Below are 19,178 nucleotides of genomic sequence, written 5' to 3'. Positions count from 1 at the left end.
AAAAAAAGTTATAAAGTGAGCATCCATGTTCTCCCAAACTTCAGCAGGCAGAGAAAGTAAAAATAAATAAAATATCTGGGGTTATGTTAATCAGTTCTGATTTATAGTGAGCCTTTCTGGGGTTTTCTAGGTAGACAATAAGCAGAAGCGCTTTACCCTTTCATTCCTCTAGAGGCGCTGTGGGACTGCGCAGCTTGCCCAAGGCCACCCAGGCTGGCTCTTCTCCCGAGAGACCCAGTGGGGGAATCGAACTCCCAACCTCCAGGTCCGCATCCAGAGACCTCAACTGATGAGCGATCCAGCCACTAAGGAGTCCTAAAACAGAGCCAGACATGACGCTGGCGGCTCTTAAATTTAGACTTTCAGGCAGGTCAGATGGGATACAGTGGTGCCTCGCTTAACAGCAATAATCCGTTCCAGGAAAATTGCCGTTAAGTGAAAACATCGTAAAGTGAAAAAAAAAACCATTGAAACGCATTGAAACTCACCGTCCAACGAAGATCCTTCATAGGGCAGCCGTTTTTGCTGCCTGTCTTGTGAGGAATCCATCCCAGAAAACAGCGAGGAGCCATTTTGTTTACCCGGTGGCCATTATGAAACGACCGATCAGCTGTTTTAAAATTGTCGTTTTGCGAAGAATCGGTTCCCGAAGCAGGGATTTATTTATTTATTTATTTGATTTATACCCCGCCTATCTGATCCGAAAGGGAACCGATCATCGCAAAGCGAAAAAAAACCATTTAAACCATCGTCTAAAGATCGTCGTAATGCGGTTTCGTCATAATGTGGGGCAATCATAAAGCGAGGCACCACTGTATTTGGAGATTCCATACGTGACCCTGGCATTAAAGGATATCAAATTCATGGGATACTGACACTTGTAGTCCAAACAATAATATCCCCAAAAGTCTGATAACACTTTGCAAACAAAAATAAATAAAACCAAAACTGCGTACCTCTGATCCACAGAGTAGCCTTGGCTGTTTTTTTCCTTTCGTTTCCCTCACTCATCTTTTCTTCCTTGGCTTCTTGCTTCCGCCCCCCCCTCCTTCCCACCAGATAATTTGCTGAACGTAATCCGCTAAAGGTGCGCACTGCTTGTCATCAGGGAAGACTGCAGTGCAGCAAAGCGCTCTGAAAACAGCTGCCACTATAAAAACAGCAGCAGGGGAAAGATGGATATTTCTCTCTGACAGATTACCTGCCAAAACTTTGTGGCATGCATATCTGGATCAGAAAACAGAACTGCAGATTTCAGAGATGTGCCAAAAATTAAAGGCTAATTGCAATTCACTTTGGATCTTACCCTGTTTCCCCGAAAATAAGGCCTAATCTGAAAATAAGCCCTAGTATGATATTTCAGGAGGCTCATCATATAAACCCTACCCCTACCCCCAAAATAAGCCCTAGTTAAGTGAAACCCCACCTTCCACCCTTGTGTAGCAACCTGAAGATGACATGACTGTAAAATAAAACATCCCCTGAAAATAAGCCCTAATGCGTTTTTGGAGCAAAAATTAATATAAGACCCTGTCTTATTTTCGAGGAAACGCAGTAATTTGGAAACCACAATTTAATCCAGCTTGCATAAAAAAGCAACCCGGAGATGCTTCTGTCTCCTCCTGGCTCATGGCTTCCCTTGAGGATCATCTGGTGATACTTTCCCATTTCTTAGCTGGTTTTAGAATTTCATATATTTTACTGCTTTTCCGCAGGAGTCACCAAATCAAAAGAAAGCATCCGAGGAGAAGTTCATAAAGTGGTTTTTTTAATACAGTGAGAAGATGATCAAGAGCCTCTTGTACAACCCAGTACAAAAAAATGAGCTGGCAGAGTCCTTTCCCGCTGACATATTATTAGCAGCGACTTGGTAAACCTGCCTTTGAGGAAGAATCAGGCTCATTAAATTTAATGACAAATGCTCTTTGGAGAGGCAATTAAACACAAGATTAAGCTCGAGGAGAGAGCCATTATATGACTAGAACAGTATACTAGGTGTAGAAATGAGCTGTTTTATCAACTGTACGAGCTTGATAAACTTTTGCCTGGACCTGCTCACCAGCTGACAGGACAATTCAGCTCCGGGACCAAATTCAATTTCAGAGAAGTTTGGAGGGCCACATTCCAGTGGTTGGCGGTTCCAACAGCCAAACACTAGGTGCAAAAATGCCTGTAGATGACAGCTCCCAGTTCTTACTGACGAAAACAAAATCGGTGGGATGGGAGACGCATTTCAAACGTTTTATGGTGGGGGAAGGAGAAACAGAAAAGCAGTCTGCTTCTGGTCAAAAAACAGTCTCATTCTTTTAACCTTTTAATTTGTTTTCAATTTTACTACCTCTATTTCATAGACACCCATAATTTAAAATTGATTCGAGTAAAGAAAGAAGCCTGATCAACCGCACAGGGCTGTTGTGAGAAAAACATATAGCATTGGAAAATTACTCTTTAAAAAAAATACAATTTCCAGTATGCTGGTTGTGGAGTGTTGGGAGTTGTAGTGCCGAGGAGTAACTATTCCAAGCTCCAATGTGTTTATTCTTAGGGCAGGAGTAAGCTTTCTGATGCCTTCCAGGTCGTTTTGTTGTGGACTACAAATCCCATAATCCCTGGCCATACTGTCAGTGGCTGATGGGACTTGCGGTCCAAAACACCTTTCCCACAGGTGCTGACTGGGTCTGCAAATCCTGCTTTCAGCTGTTCCGGGCGTCTTCACTACGCTTGCAAGAGGCCCCTGTTCCTTTTGCAAGGCGGTCTCATCCTGACATCTAGTGGCCAGCCACCAGCCACCGTTGTTTCAAAAATTATTCTCTTCCAATAAAAAAAAAAAAACTATAAATTAACAGCTCTGGAAGATGAAGCATATACATAGAACAACACAACTTTTCCAGTTGCGAAGACCAGTTGTCATGGATTCTTAGCCCATGTTAATTAAATTAAAACATTTAAATTAAATTAAAAACTTTCAAATTTTAAATTTTAATTCTCCATCTGTAAGACCAACCTAAGCTGCAACTCCATGGCACCTTAAAAACACAGCTTACGTCTAAACCCCTTGGCCATGCCAGCCTGGGGGATTCTGGTCGCCGTAGTCCCAACTTCTAATCTAAACCACTGAGCTTCCCAGCCAGTTTAAAATGCTGTGCTGTCCATTCAATTCTGATTTACAGTAACCCTTTTTGGGGTTTTCTAGGTAGAGAAGACTCAGAAGTGCTTTACCCCCTCCCTTCCTCTAGGGGGCGCTGTGGGACTGTGCAGCTTGCCCAAGGCCACCCAGGCTGGCTCTTCTCCTGGGAGGCACTGTGGAGGATTCGAACTCCCAACCCCCTGGCTCCGCAGCCAGAGATCTCAACCACCGAGCAATCCAACAATGTTGCTTGAAGGATTCTTCCCAAATCTCTCCAACGGAGAGGAGGAAGGCCCCGATTCACAAGGGAGGCGAAGATGAGGACCCTCCCTCACCTCAGGGGCTCCTCCGTCCCTGGGGCCTCCGCCTTCCGCCAGGTGGAATCTCCCCGACTCGGTGCCTCAGGCAGGGCAACCGCTCGGGTCGGTTGTCACTAATCCCAACCACAGCATCAGCCTCCAGAAGCAACACATGGTCTTGGGAATGTCTGAGGGAACTGCCCAACATTTCCTTTTGCTGGATCCAGGAATGAAGCTGCTGTTCCTCGGAGAAGATGCGGACCAAGGGAGACATGAAATATTTCTCGGGGGGGGGGGGAGGAAGGAAGTTCCCCAAACTGCCACCTGCGCCAGCGGAGATCCAAACAGGGAACATGAAACCACTTCAGGGCCGTTGGCTCCTTTGGGTTTCCGCAGGGCGGGTCAAGAGTGGCTTTCGAGTTGAGGGGGTGTCAATCCTGATGGGGCTAAATTGAGGAACTGGGTTGACCTCAATTTCTCAAACCTCCTACTAGGGCAGTGCTTCTTACTACTCAAATGTTACCGAAACTGTGCCAGCTTTCACCTGCATTGTTGTCTACTTTTTGCAGACTTGTTCGCACAAACGCCAACTGCTTTCATTTCAATTCACAGCTTCACACAGACACACAGCACAACGGAGAGAAGGAAGAGGAGAGAGCAAGAGAGCCATTGACTGGAGTAAGCCTGTTCTTGTTTAGTCATTTAGTCCTGTCCGACACTTCGCAACCCCATGGACCAGAGCACGCCAGGCCCTCCTGTCATCCACTGCCTCCCAGAGTTGAGTCAAATTCATGTTGGTCGCTTCGATGACACTGTCCAACCATCTTGTCCTCTGTCGTCCCCTTCTCGTCTTGCCTTCACACTTTCCCAACATCAGGGGCTTTTCCAGGGAGTCTTCTCTTCTCATGAGATGGCCAAAGTACTAGAGCCTCAGCTTCAGGATCTGTCCTTCCAATGAGCAAGCCTAAGCTAAACTAAATGGAGTAAGGAAGGTTGCTTGTGGTGGGCCTCCTTCCTTCAGCCACCTCCTTCCCCATCAGCCTCTCTGGGCGGGGAGGGCTAGGATCTTCTCCAGAGAAGGGACATACAAAATCCGAGGGCAGGGCTCCTGGACTTTGGAAATGTCCCCACCTCTGTTATGCTGGCTAGACAGCTCCGTGACCTGGCTAGACAGGTCTGTGGCTGTAGTAGGCTCAAGGTTTGGGAGTTTGATTACCCCTTGGTGCCTCCTGGAAGGGAAGCCAGCCTGTGTCACCTTGGGCAAGCTGCACTGTCCCAAAGTGCGCATGTGCACACACACCCAAAAGAAAGGAATAGGAAACCACCTCTGAGTATTCTCTGCCTGAAAAACCTTGGAAAGAGTCACCCTAAGCCAGAATTGACTTGACAGCATGTGGTGATCATTGTTATTATCCACTGTTAAGGAAAGAGGAGTTCAGGAGTAGGTTGTTTGTTTGTTTGTTTGTTTGTTTGTTTGTTTGTTTGTTTGTTTGATTGATTGATTGATTGATTGATTGATTGATTGATTGATTGATTGATTGATTGATTGATTGATTGATTTTTACTCCACCCATCTAGATTCAGGAATCTACTCTGGGTGGCTTACAAAATAAATGAAGATAAAAAGAGCATTAGAATAACTTCGATGTTAAAAGCAGAAAAATCAATAAAGAAAACAGGATCCAGGATGGGATAAAGAAGCTATGTCATGGGAAGGGGAAAAGGCCTGCTGGAAGAACCAAGTCTTCAACTTGTGTTTTAAAAAAACAAGTCCCTTTCCCTTCTTCTGGGACTGCCCCGGGACTCCTGTGCAGCTGGCCCAAGGCCACCCAGGTTGGCCCTACTGGGGAATTGAACTTCCAACCTCTGACTCTGTCGCCAGATGCCCAGCTCACAGAGCAACCATACTAGGGTCGCTCTAAGTGGATTTTGATTTGATGACACACACAAAATACGTTGTGGGGTGGAAACCCAGGTGAAGATGGGTACAGGCAGAGAAAATGAATTTTCCAATGGACAGTAAGGCTGTCGTATCCCCAAGTGGCGGTATGTTTCCTTTTTTCATCTCAGTTCATTTTTAGGTGTTAAGGGGAAAGCAACAATGATATGGGTTCCCTTGAATTCCTTGCTCGCTTGCCAGTCTCAAATACAATCCATAACAGCCAGTGGGGACTCCCAATGCAGGGGTGGTGTGAATCCACTCCGGGTTTTATTTTGCACGGTACAAGACCTATTTTGGGTCTCTCCAAAATCAACCCACATAATTTCTGTAAAGTGTAAATGAAAACGCTGTATGTTTTCAGGTTGACAAGGATGACCCAAGTTGGAATGTACCTCGTGGCACAGCGGTTAAACCGCAGTATTGCAGTCAAGACTCTGCTCACGACATGAGTTTGATCACAACGGATTCAGGTACCCGGCTCAAGGTTGACTCAGCCTTCCATCCTTCTGAGGTCGGTCAACAGAGTACCCAGCCTGCTGGGGGAGGAGAGGGCATATGTGTAGCCTGCGTAATTAACTTGCAAACCGCCCAGAGAATGCTTCCGAGTGCTACGGGGTGGTACGTAAGCAGCCCACTTTGCTTTTTGCATTACCAAACGGATCCCCCACAAATCTAAGCACTCATAAGCACAGACACACACGCCGCCAATCATTCAAAAGAAGGCTGTCTTTATTGCTGTGATGAAATGCAGGCAAGACAAGAGTCTCCGTCTGAGAACAGGAAATAATGGCAGGGGTCAATTCCCGGCACAAATTTTCATAGCCTTGCCTGGAGTAGGAAGACCTGCCAGGGGAGTAAAACGCCCAGGTCTCCAATCTCTCTTGGGGGGCTCTGCCGTTCTCTTTTCACGTGTCCACTTCTTCCACCGGACACCAGCACGCAAGACGGGGTTCGCCTGAAATACAGACACAGGAAGATGCCAAAAAAAGTGAAGTGGACAGGATGGGACCCAAGAGACCTCTGCAAAAACTCAAAAGCTGGCAGTTTGTTAGAGTTTGAGCTCCCGATGCTGCAGGTGAAGACCATGTTGCCTGTCATACGAAACCCACAGTAAATTCTGGGGTACCTTTTTCCACAGGTGGGCCCCATAACCGACCCCTTTCTCCTCTATTTTTTTCCTGCTCATTTTTTTAAAGTATAGTTTTAGAAGGGGTCGTCGTGGGAGTCTGCGCTAGCGTTTTGCTTGACCAAACGGATCCCCCACAAACCTAAGCACCCATAAACACAGACACACACACTGGCAATCATTCAAAAGAAGACCGTCTTTATTGCTGTGATGAAGCAAGACCAGAGTCTCTGTTTGACAGCAGGAAATAAAGGCTGGGTCCATTCCAGACAAAAAATTTCATAGTCATCCTAATTCATTTCTAGACGGTATGGTGGAAGTTTGAAACAGGGCACAGTTAAGCCATGCGCCAGCCCAGAATCGGCACAAGGGTGCTAGAAATCAAGGATTATGTCAACTTCTTTGGGACCAGCTGAACCACAAGGATCTCTTTCCTGCCTGGATGACCTGCCAGGAAACTAAAACGCCCAGGCCTCCAACGTTTCTTGGGGGGCTTTGCCTTGAGGGGCTCTGCCTTCCTCTTTTCACGTGTCCACTTCTTCCACCAGGCACCAGCACGCAAGATGGGGTTCGCCTGAAATACAGACACAGGAAGACACCAAAAAAAAAAAAAGTGAAGTGGGCAGGATGGGACCCGAGAGACCTCTGTAAAAACTCAAAGCTGGGAGTTTGTTCGAGTTTGAGCTCCCGATGCTGCAGGTGAAGACCACATTGCCTGTCACAAGAAAGCCACGGTAAAATCTGGAGCACCTTTTTCAGCAGGTGGGCCCCGTAATGGACCCCTTTCCTGGTCATTTTTTAAAAGTATAGTTTTAGAAGGGGTCGCCATGTTAGTCTGCGCTAGCACATCAGGTCAAAAGCGAACAAAAATTTGAAAAAATATATATTCATAACGAAGACAAACACATTAAAGACTGATTGCTATTTTTTAATGGGGGCTTAGATTTCGATGATGCCCACTAACATTTCCTTGGCAAAAGCAAAAAAAAAAAAAAAAGCCTGTTTCATGACTAAACACCGCTTTGCGCGTCCCCTGCCCATAATGCAAGATTCATAGATCTTAGATAGGAAAGATACTTTGAGGGTCATCAAGATTGCACCAAATGCGGGCACTGGAAAGCCAGGTCAGCTGAGCGATCCCTCAGAGAGGATTGGTCAAACTCTGTTTAAAAACTTCCAACCAGAGGTATAGTAGCAAATTGCAAAGTACCGGGATTCACCCTGATGGTCCTCTTATCGATACCCCCAGAAGAGTCTAGAGGCAGCTGCCTTGATTCTTATCAACCAGTCAGGAGTAGGTCTTTTGTAAAGCCAACAACTCTTAACTGTCATTAAGCCACTGCCGCTGGGGAAATCTCTTTTTACTTCTAGCTACTATGAAGATTGCAGCAAATCTCAGTGGAAAAAGGGGATATAGGATGGTGGATAGTACATCATCATCCCTGTTCAGAAAAAGGTCACTATGCTCAGACCTTCTGAGGCCAGCTCTGCTACTTCATGTGCTCCAGCAAAGAAGTTATTTCTCCAGATGGTCTGCTCCATTGCCCTGAAGGTCTTACAGAGTTCTTCATCATGCACCTCTGAATTCCCTGCATCGCTACCCCCTTTCTTTATCTCTCATGGTCTGAGTCTTGGAAGACCTCATGGGCTCAAGTGGCTGAAGATCAGGGAAAACTTCTTAACTGTTAGAGCAGTACGACAATGGGACCCACGACCTTGAGAGGTGGCGAGCCCTCCAACGCTGGAGGCATTGAAAGGAAAATGGGACCACCATCGGTCAGATCTGCTTGGATCTCTATTCCTGCATCGAGCAAGGGGTTGGACTGGATGGCCTCAGAGGCCCCTTCCGAGTCCATCATTCCAGGATTCTACAGTCTCCCATTTGATCGTCTTCCACCCTTCCAAGATGAAGTTGGAGCCTTCAGGCTCCATACTCACCTCTAGAGGTGATTTTGTCCCCTTCTCTTCGCTGGCCTCCATCGAAGCTGGTGTTTTGTCCGTAGCCCCTGGCTGCAAGGCTGCGACCCCAGAGATGGTGGCCACCAGGAGGAGGAGGAAGCTGGCCCGCAAGAACAGACTCAGGGGCCTCATAGTGGCTCCCGACAGTCTATCTGTGCTCCGGTAACAAAGATGGTCCTCTCACATCTGCCTCCGCGGCACAGCTTTTATCAGGCACAACCCCTTTTGCTTGCCAAGCCGAAGAGGAAGCTTCTTTGCAAGCAAGGTGTTGACATTCTTCTGCCCGGGAGTTTCCCAACCAACTTGACTCACAAACTCAGAAACTGGGTCACCGTTGAGCCTTACCGTACAAGCCCTTCCCACCTTGTCCCGTTTCTGTGAACCTGTAATGAACCCAACTGGGCTTCCATGTGCTCCCCACCCTGCGTACGTCGGTGAACGTTGTCTGCTTTGCTTCTATCACCGCAGCCAAGACGATTTTTCATGTCCATTCTCTACCTCTCCTTTTTTAAAATAACTATAACATAAACATAAAATACACAAACCAAAACACAATTTAACCATGTTCCCCTCCACCATAGGCGGGACCTCTTGCTGTAATCTTCTTCTTCCTCCATCTACGATATATTTTTCATCTTCTTTTATTGTCCTCTTCTCCAGAACTGCATTGATTCTTGATTTCGAGCTTTCCCTTTTCCTCTTGTTAACACATATTCCAAAAATCTGCCCCGTATTTCATAAAAATTATTTTTCAACTCTCCTTTCTTAGCCTTTAAGTTACAAGTTAATCATTTATAGCTATATTCCATATTGCATTATACCCTTCATTGTTTTGAAATTCAGATTTTGATTTCCATTGCCTAGCTATTATCAGTCTAGCCGCTGTTAATAAATTGGTTATCAATCCTTTAGTCATCTTATCATATTCCACATTCTCAAATATTGATAACAAAGCAATCTCAGAATTAAATTCTGTATCTTTTTCTTTAAGAATTTGTTTCTAAAAGCTTTGTACTTTTTTACATTCCCATTTCTCAAGAAGCTTGGGCATTTCATGGAAACCGGTGACAAGAGCTGAGTAACAGGTTGATGTCATATTTGATGTGTCTGGCCAGCATTTGGGGTGTTTTATCTCTTTGACACATGCGTGCAAGATACATGGGAAGCAACACAATGTGATCGGCAGGGACCGTCTCTGGCTTCGCTTTTCGGGCTTCTAACGGTACTGTAACAAAGGTGGACGCCACCCCCAAGAGGGAGTCAGAGGCAGCTGCTAAAAGAGGCAGCAAAACCGTTTCTACAATTTGGTCCAACGGCCGTTCCACATTTTTGTGTTTCATCACAGCCAGAAGAACTGTTGAAAGTGTGGCTTACTACTCTCGGCTCAGGGACAACACTGACGCCATCCGCCTTTTTCCAAAGAAAGTACAATGGGGTCTGGCGGAGGGAACTGTAATTCAGAACAACCTCGGTAAACTTCTTTTTTAAACATTCTGATCTGAGATCAGAGATTCTGGGCGCTGTTGTAATAAAGTAAGTTTTCAAAGCTCTAGGAATCCAGCAGCTTTAAAAAAAACTGTATGTAAATAAATATTAGCTACCCTCAAAGAACTGTCTGACTCTTGTAAGCGCCTGATAAATGCAAAGGCCAGGCCACAAGCTTTAGAGATCAAAAAAAAAGTTTTCTGGCCTGCCTGGGATACATTGGTGTAGAAGCACTTCCAAATTGAGGGGGCTTCCTCTGGGGTCAACTGCGATCTTGCCATGAGAGGCAAACCCACCCACCGCTGCCATTTCTTCTCAGAAACCAGCCCTGATCACAAACAATTCAGTATTCTGGTAAGGTTTTGTTCACTTTTGGCTCCACCGTGGCTGATACCAAGCAAAATTTCAAGGAAGCAAAGGATACACCTGGCTCTGGTGGAAGGACAGTGGTATACGGCGGTGGGCATTGTTAAAAGGGACAGGGGTACAGCAGAGAATGAATTAGAGGAGTGGTCCCCAACCTTTTCCAAACCACGGACCGGTTTAGTGTGCATGGAGGCTCATGCGGGGGGGGCATCCGTGCGTCCATGGGGGGGCCATGCATGCATCCGTGAGCAGGGCACGCATGTATGTAGGGGCAGCATGCGGGGGGGGGGGGCGGAAGATCTGTCTCCACAGCCTGGTCGTGGGGAAAGGGATCAAAACAATTGTGCAGTCGCGGGATTGCTTTGATCCCTTTCCCCCTCCTTTTGCTAAACCCTGCTTAGATTTCCTAATTTTGCACTTAGATTTCCTAATTTTGGATTAGAAAAGGGGGGCATTTTATACATAGGTGCGTCTTATACATGGAAAAACACGGTACACTTCAGCCCCCCACCCTCTCCAGAGATACCTCTGGAGGTATATTCAGTTTTATGAAGTATTTGTGCAAATACTGTACAGTAGGACCCCCATATCCACAGGATCAGTATCCACAGTTTCACATATCTGCGAAAATGTTAAAAATATTTTTTGAGGAAAAAACCCCTAGAAATATGTGTTTACAATGCGTTTACAGGAATTGCCCACTAGAGGGAGCAAGAGACTACACGATTATTGTTTTTGAATCATACTTAGCATGGCCTCTGCCTCCCTCTAGTTGCCAGTTCTGGTAATACATGTGGGGGGAAAACTATTATTCTGTTTTCAGCATCTGAGGGCAGAGGGCTTGGAACCAATTCCCCACAGGTACAGGGGCCCTACTGAAGATGAATATAATGGTCAGGACCCATGAGAAAAAGTTCATCTCTCCTTGGGATGGAGAACATCCAGAAGTGGTGGAGGCCCACCAAGCTATTCTTCAGCTGTGAAAGCTTCCACGCAAGGCAGGACCTTGTGCAAGAGGCCAATGATCTCTCATCTTTGTAATATTCAAAGGACATACTAGGCTCTGGAGATTATTTCTGCAATATTTTATTATAAAAGCCACTCCATACAAGGTAGCACAATTTGATCCGAGGACAACTATATGCTCAAAAGGCACAGGGTGGCAGGTCTTTCAAGGTGGGAGGGAAGAGAGAGCCAAAAAGGGAGTGAGTGGAGCCCCATTATTCTCTTCCACGGATTCCCTGGGTTTTCCTCATACATTGCTTTGACCTTCCTTCCTGGTGTGCCAAAGCTTTCTGCCTGGACAGAGTTTCGCCAGTGGTCTGAGCCGTGCCCGTGGCCGTCTTTCTCATGTCTCTTCCTCCACGAGAAATGGCGGTCCAACGTCGGAAGTCTCCCCATCCCTTATCTTGCAGGTCAAAAAGCATCCTCTTCCCCTATAATCCCTGCCTGGAAAAGATACGGAGCCCCTTTGCACCCTCCAAGCCTGGCCACCTCTTTTTCTGGCCTGGAGACAAATCCCATTTGCCTCCCCCCCCCCCCGAGTTCTACCGTAGTCCTCCGTTCAGACGTTTCTTCTTCACGGGTCCTTTGGGGCAAAACCCACCTTGCGGAGTTGAACCAAGAGAAAAGAGTTTCCTGAGGCAGCCGGAGAGATTGCCTCAGTCTGAATCACTTCCTTCCTGCTTTGCCGACTCGACCACCGACGCCAAGTTCTCCTCCTGGCCTCTCAGCCTCTCTCCTATGAGGGGGACAGAGACACACAACATCAGAGTCCTCCCCGTGGCCCCACTTCAGCAACGGGCAGAGCCTGGACCGTTCCAGACCTGGCTAACTATGAGCCAACCTTCTCTCCCTCCAAACCTCCATGACCAGAGAGGTTCGATGTATTTATCCGGCTTAGGCACACCAGCTGGCAAGGAAGGCTCCACGACCAAGGTGCCCTGGCAGCCCTTCAGTGGGCGTCTACCCATCCAGCCAAGGCTCCCTGCTCCTGCCTCCCAAACACAGAGCAGAAAGACACGGCAGAGCACCAGTCTTTCTGGAAGGCGGGGTGCTGCCTGAAAGACATGGAAGGCCTCTGTCTATTTACTCCATCTTTACACTGCCTCTACTCTGAGGAGTAGCAGGACAGCCCTCTCCGTTACAGCCTCACAAGGGACCCTGCGTTGTGGCTGAGGGTGTCTGGCTTCAAGTCCCCCTTGTGTACTTTGTGGTCAAGCTGCAGGGAAGAAAGCAAACCCCAGGCTTTGGCCTAGATGGGCGGGAGAGATAAATATAATAAATAAATGGGCTTCCCAACCCCAGCCCAATGTGTCACATCCCCACCCGAGCCCTGTTTGCTCAGGAGGATGGGATCTGGAGTCAAACACTGCTCCATTCGTAGGAACAGAAGCCTCTCAAGTAGCAAAGACTCCCGAGGAGCACAACTCAAACTGAAGACAGCTTAAGGAAGGAGCCATCTTCCATGGCATCGAGTTCCTCTCCCAGCGGGAAGAGGACACTGGGTGAATAAGCAGGTTGCGGAGGTGGAGACGGCAGGACACCTTGAGAAGGATTATGGGTTGGATGAAAGCCCAAACTCCATATGGGAAGACCTGCGGGGTGCGCAGCGTTTCCAGGAGAGTACTCCTGGCCCACCGGCCCACCCGGCTCTTCAGCTCTCCACCAGGCAGACTGCCCACCAGCCGGCCAGCCAGCCGTCCATCACTCACTGATCAGTTCTGCAATTGCCCTCTGCGTCCGCTTCTCAAGCTTCTCCAGTTTCTTGGCGACGTCTCGCTTTAAGTCCCTGTGGGAGCGAGAGGGGGAAACTGAGACAAAAGAAGTCCAGGCCCACTGGGCCAGAGGGGCGTAGGGAACACTGGCTGAGGATTAAGGCCACAAGCCGCAATCCAGATGCAGGATAGCACCCGGCTTAGCTGCTAAAGAGAACCCGCAACCCTTCCCAGACAAGGCTCAAGCGGCGGTAACGGGAACAGAACACCTCCTCAGAGGGGCAGAGAAGGACCAGGTACAGCGGAGCAGAAAAGTTCATGGAATGGCCTTTAGCAGAAGGGCATTTTAACCCCCCCCCAAAAAAAAGAACCATCGTGCATCTCTCCAGACAAAACCTCATTAATGCTCAGCCTTCCCTTTTCTGCCCCCCAAAGAAGCCAAATGTCTTTTCCAAAACCTCCACACTCACCAGTCAGGTTTTCTGGGTGCCAGATTTGCCAAGTCCTAGAAAAGGAAGAAACCAAGAACACAAAAAAGCATGAAGATCCTATGCCGGAGGCAGCAGCAAAGCATGGCCGACCCTTCCGGGGGGGGGGGGAGAGCGGGAAGGGCCAGACGTACCACTTCGTCAATGATGGGTTCGGGCTTGGCGGCCTCCAGCTGGTCTTTCACCTTGTCTTCCACTAGAGAGGAGAGAGCGGAGCATTAGGAAAGGTGAGTCCAGAAGGGGAACCGAGGGAGGAGCAGGAGAGGCCAGCACCACCAAAGGTCGGAGATGCTGCCTGGGAATTTCGGGGGACAGACAGAGATGGGGAGCCTTTGGGCTTTGCCCGGCTGCCCTGTGGCCTCTGCAGCATTGGGCCCACTGTTTGTGGTCCAGGAGCAAACACGTGCCATCCCTGGAGCCGGCTTCTGGCTTCCACCACTCAGGACATAACACAAAACAAGGCAAGGCAAGGTGGATCTCCAGGGTGCCCCACGGAAGCCGGCTGAAGCCAACAAGAGCCGTTCTCAGCCTGGGCTCCAACAGGTCCTTCGGGCTTTGGCTTCCGGGGGCCTTGGCTCCCGGACAGCCAAAGGCGGAGGACCTGCGACCAGGCACCATCACAGGAATCAGGGCAGCCTTCCTCCAACAGTTACTTCGGAGGCTGACGGGAGGGATTCTAGCAAGCCGAGTCTCCCCGAAGTAACCTGCCGGCCATCTTGCCCAGACTGAATTATGGCCCACTTCAGAAGACTGCTGCTTTCTTTCTCAAGCCCGGATGGGAACTCACCGGAGGCAGGCTTGGCTGCCGGCACCACCCGCCCTTTGAGCTCTTCATCTTCCGGAGCATAATTCCGCAGGCGGAGCTCCCTGGAAAGCACAAGAAGCAAAAGCAGAGCATTTTCAGTTCATACACATTGCCACTCATTCCTGGTTTCCTGGCTTGCAGGGGTCTAATTCAGCGCAGCTCCTTTGCCTGATTCAGGGCAGAACTAAGATCCCCTGAGGCCAGGAGAAGGCAAGGCGCTATCCAGGGTCTATCTCTGCATGGGCGCTACTTCAGGAAGGACAGACTGGCTATGCCTGAAATTAAAACAGAAGTAGCAGAGAACACAGCGGTTGCCAGCAACAGTGGGCATTTTATATTACATCTGGAAAAGAAGGCTGGACTAATTGTTGTAGATCAAAAGAACCAACAGTGTGATGCAGCTGCATAAACGGCAAAGGCGATTTTAGGATGCATTAACAGCAGTCTCCAAATCACATGATGTACTCGTTCCCCTCTCTCCAGCACTGGTCAGGCCTTGCCTTGAGGACTGTGTCCAGTTCTAGACACTACACTTTAAGAAGGATGCTGACAGACTGGAGCAAGTTCAGAGGAAGGCAACCAGGATGATCAGGGGACTGGAAACCAAGCCCTCAGAGGAAACGCTGAAAGAACTCAGAATGTTTAGCCTTGAGAGATGATAGCACTTTTCAAAGATGAAAGAGCATCCTACAGAGGAGGAGCAGGATCTGTTCTTGATCATCCCAGAGTGTAGGACATGCAATAACAAGCTTAGGAAGCCAGATTTAGGCTGAATATCATGAAAAACTTCTTAACTATTAGAATGGTACAATAATAGAGCCGGTGACCTAACGGAGAGGCGGGGAGCGCTCCAACGCTGGAGGCCTTCAAAGGAAAACTGGACAACCATCTCTCAGATGTGCTTTGATTTGGATTTCTGCCTTGAGCGGGGGGGGGGGGGGTCAGACTCGGCGGCCTTTTAAATCCCTTCCAATCCCATGGATTCCATTATTCTACGATTCTAATGCTTAGGAAGATGCAAAAAACGAGGCTACATCCAGGAGAGCTGCAGCCAGCATCCATGCCCATCTATTAAGCCCTTCGCACCCATGCCTGCTCTCGGGAACGGTGTGGTTTGCCTGTCTAACTGGCAGGCCCACTGGAGCAGATCATCTGGGGATTATCGGAACACCTCTCTCTTCACTGTTCCCTGCCAACCAAGGAAGGAAAGAAGAAAACCGAGGCACACTGATTTGATTTGTTTCTGTCCTATCTGCCATCCTCTTCTGGGAGAAAGCTTCCAAATCTCCCTGTCCAGGCTTGGTCAGAAGAAGAGTCTTGCTGAGCACCAGAACGGCAGCCCAGTAAGAGTTTTGCACCAGCAGAAACGAGGCAGGGATTCTATAGCGGGATACACGCATCTTGCTTTCCTAGTCAATTGACAGTGTTTTGGGCTGGGAAGTGCCCCCAAACCGAGCCAGCACTGCCTCGGTCCGATTCTACGGCACCAACGCTGAGATGCAAAACTAAAGGTTAATGGGAGAGCAGCTGCCTAGGCTGCCTTCACCCGGCTTCTCACATCCTCCCAGGACTTGGGGGTAATTACATTTCTTAAGCCTGTTTAAATGAACAGACCTCGACCCCTTTTATTAACCACTCGACACCCGGCTCTTTCAGACAGATGTGTCCCAGGTAATTAGCAGCTGTGGCTGCTACTGACGAGAGGTCCCCCAGGAGAGTTCTTCAGCTAGGCAGTGTGCAATATTGGGGGGAGGGGGGAGAGAGGAGGGAGGGAAGGGATCAAGCTTCCTACTTCACCATCAGAACCTAGAAAACCTCCCTTTTTCGGAGGGGCTGGGGGCTCATCAAACCCAGGCAACAAAGGGGAAGGATGACAAGTTGGCTTTTGAGAGGTGAATATTCAGACACACTGTTCAGGGCATGGATATGAGAAACACACTGTTAACGTGCCCCCCCCCAAAAAAAAACACCCCTGCAAGAATGAGAAGAACTAATGTAGAACTGTTCGTGCAAGATTAGGAGAACACGTCAAATCCCAAATCGGTGGATCCTGGGATATTTCAAACAGTCAAGCATGTCTCAAGCTTTCTCCCTTTGCGGGGGGACTCCTTAGGCAACCCAAGGGCTGTGAGTTTCCTCCCTTGCAAGGAATTGCGGTGATTCTGTCTTGCACTGTGAAGAGGGCAGAAGACACACACACACACACGGCCCATCTGCCGCTTGTTGGGGCAGGTTGACTCGGAATAGGATGCTCCGCCAGCTCTCCTTAATCAGCAGAAGCGGGGAACGCAACCCCAAAGGCATCCATTATTTACACACCCCTGGGAGTGTGTAACATGACAACCCTGGGGCTCAGTTACCACATACACGGTTAATTGGAAAGGCAGGTTTCCTTGTCACAAACAAGCCACCTTTTCCTTTCCGAACAGGAAGGGGCATCTGTGCCACACCCCTGCGCCTCCTCTCCCAACGGCCACAGGCCGGGAGCTCCCGAGAGCGAACAGGCTGGACCAAAAGGGCTGAGAGAGAAGGCTCAAGGGACCTACTTGTGTTTCGCCTTGTCTTCCTCTTCATCCTCGCTTCTGGACTGCTTGATTTCTGGGGCCCCGTCATCTGTATCCTGGAACAGGGAGAGAGAAGAGAAAAGCCGTCTGGGTCAATGCCAGCAGCCGTCACGACCAAAGCTTGGCACAGAAAGGGAAGAAGAAGGGCCAAGGCAAAAAACAGCATGTCCACCATCTCCTGGCCCACAATCTCCATATCCGAGACCCCTCCGTTTGGTGGAACTAATTGTGTTTCCACTCCAAACCGTTTCCCCTGCGATTCATCTACGGAAGAGAAACAGCAGAAGCAAAACATAGCAAGGGGGGAAAGGACCTCGGCGATGCTTTCACGACTATGCAGTTGCTCAAAGGGAGGAAGGCGCTTGAGGCAGGCGGGAGAGGGACCCACCCACCAGAGACCCTGTCTGAGTGGAGCAATTTTTGTTAGAGTAATTCTTAAAGGCAGGGAAACCCAAACTCCCAGAGGACTGGCGGTGCTGATAGGAGGCTGGAAATCATTCCAAACCGTTCGAAGGCCACCGCTGTTATCCAGAACACAACAGATGCCCAAATAAAGCCTGGGTCCATCAGCATCCCGGCGCAAGTGGACCAAACACTATGGTTAAAGAAGTCCAGGATGCCTGGCTAGGCTGTGCATAAAACAGGTTGTCGTATTCTGTGTGTCTACCCAGCTCCACTTCGAGATCAAGAGAGAAGCTTTAAGCTGCCAGGTTGCCAGATGTGAGGGAAAGGGTCCACCAACGAGAACGGAGGGCTCAGAATGAGGGACCGAAGCATCGGGCCTTTGACCGAGTCAGCTGCTTGCCAGCAAAAACAGGACGAGGGAAGTCACAGAACTTCCAACCTGCTTTCGTGTTTCTTCAGGGGCTTCTCGGGGGGGGGGGGGGGTTGCGACCACGAGAGCCTTCCAAAGGAATTACCAACCCGAGCACTGGGAACACACACCAACCTTGTCTGGCTCTGGAAGCCAGACAGGGTTTGACCTGGTTTGGGAAACCACCAGGGCACAGTCAGGCTGCCATGGCCAGGAGCCCAACGGGAGCTTCTGAAGCCCTACCCTTCTGGTATCACACTCTTTCTTGCCAATCTGCTGCCAGCACGTTGGGATCTCCTTAGGTTGCCCATTTTCAGCCTTGAGCTCCTTCCCCACTTCCTCTGCCTGATCCCCCAAAGAGAGAGAATCCCCCATCATACACTTTCAATGGGTTTCAAGTCCAGCGGGTTACAGGAGTACCCTCGTATCCATGGGATTTACTTATCTACAGTTGGAAGAGAAAAAAAATCCTAGAAATATATATTTCTAAAGAGGACATTATCAGAACTGTCCACTAGTGGGAGCCAGAGACCATGCTAAGTACAGGGTTTGCCATTAATATAGCATTCGCTATAATCCACTTTTTTTCAGCATCTGGAACCGATTCACGGTAGATATGGGTGGATCCTATCAATGAGTGGGATGCCCACAAAGAGAAGGCACAGCACAAAGCTCTCTCTGGCCGGTTCTAACCTGGTCGCAACTTCACTGGCATTGTTAAAAGCTCTGGACGACAACATGGGAAGAAGAGTTCAAACTTCTACTCTGTCCTGAAATGTATATCCACTTCCCTTGGGCTCGCCACAGAAAAGGAGGATATGAATATAGCATAATAAATAGAGCATCATACCTAAAGAAAAGTATAGAAGGCTGTGCAGCAGAGCCTAGAAATTGAGAAACAGCTTTTCCCAAGCTCTTCTCTGGGGTACAGCCACAGGCAATAAAATAAAATAAAATCAGCTGTCAGACAGGCAAGAAATATTTTAGGTACCTGGATGCCTTACCATTGCAAATATGAACTAGAAAATGTTTCTTCCCAGCCTCTGCAAGGAAGATTTGCAATGTCGGGTGATAATATCTCAACATTTAACTACATTTCCTCCACCACCATCCCCCAGTCCTACTGTGAGGATATGCAGGATTTAAACACCTTTCAGAAATTCTCTCTCGTCTCCATGGGGAAATCTACTTATCTCCTTCACGGGTTTCCAGGAGCACATTTTAAAGCCCCCCAGGACTTGGGCTGGTTATTTCTTCTCAAAGTCCTAATCCTTGCTCCGTTCCAGGGGGTTGCTATGGAAATGAGGGAATTCGGCATCTGAAAATTACTCCTCCACACAAGGAAAGCAAACATCTGGGGAGCTGCGCGGGGGGGGGGGGGAATGGGTCCCAACACCGAAATATCCTTCGCGTGTCTGCAAAACCCAAATCAAGATAGAGAAACCTAAAAAGAACTGCTTTGCAAAGCTGCTGTGCATCCACACAT

General features: G+C 48.6%; 1 protein-coding gene across 3 annotated transcripts in view; it reads right to left on the bottom strand.

The window, feature by feature from the left end:
* Nucleotides 1–6,076: 6,076 nt before the first annotated feature.
* CCDC12 (coiled-coil domain containing 12) overlaps nt 6,077–19,178 on the bottom strand; it is a 33,026-nt gene continuing 19,924 nt past the window's right edge. Inside the window, exons 2-8 of one of the 3 annotated variants that reach the window (XR_012088162.2) lie at nt 16,861–16,934; nt 14,297–14,376; nt 13,644–13,705; nt 13,492–13,526; nt 13,019–13,095; nt 11,911–12,045; nt 6,077–6,323 (exon numbers count right to left, since the gene is read on the bottom strand). Coding sequence is in view for 1 of the 3 variants with exons in the window: in XM_073002788.2 (XP_072858889.2) it covers nt 11,966–12,045; nt 13,019–13,095; nt 13,492–13,526; nt 13,644–13,705; nt 14,297–14,376; nt 16,861–16,934 (408 nt within the window). In the remaining 2 variants the exon portion in view is untranslated. Of the gene's footprint in view, nt 6,324–11,374; nt 12,046–13,018; nt 13,096–13,491; nt 13,527–13,643; nt 13,706–14,296; nt 14,377–16,860; nt 16,935–19,178 lie in introns of those variants that run through there. The other 2 variants (XR_012088160.2, XM_073002788.2) reach the window with 2 other exon arrangements.

Source organism: Pogona vitticeps, chromosome 6, assembly GCF_051106095.1.
Source record: "Pogona vitticeps strain Pit_001003342236 chromosome 6, PviZW2.1, whole genome shotgun sequence".
Lineage (NCBI taxonomy): Eukaryota > Metazoa > Chordata > Lepidosauria > Squamata > Agamidae > Pogona > Pogona vitticeps.
Note: the sequence above shows the minus strand (reverse complement) of the source record. Positions and strands in the feature narration are given on the sequence as shown.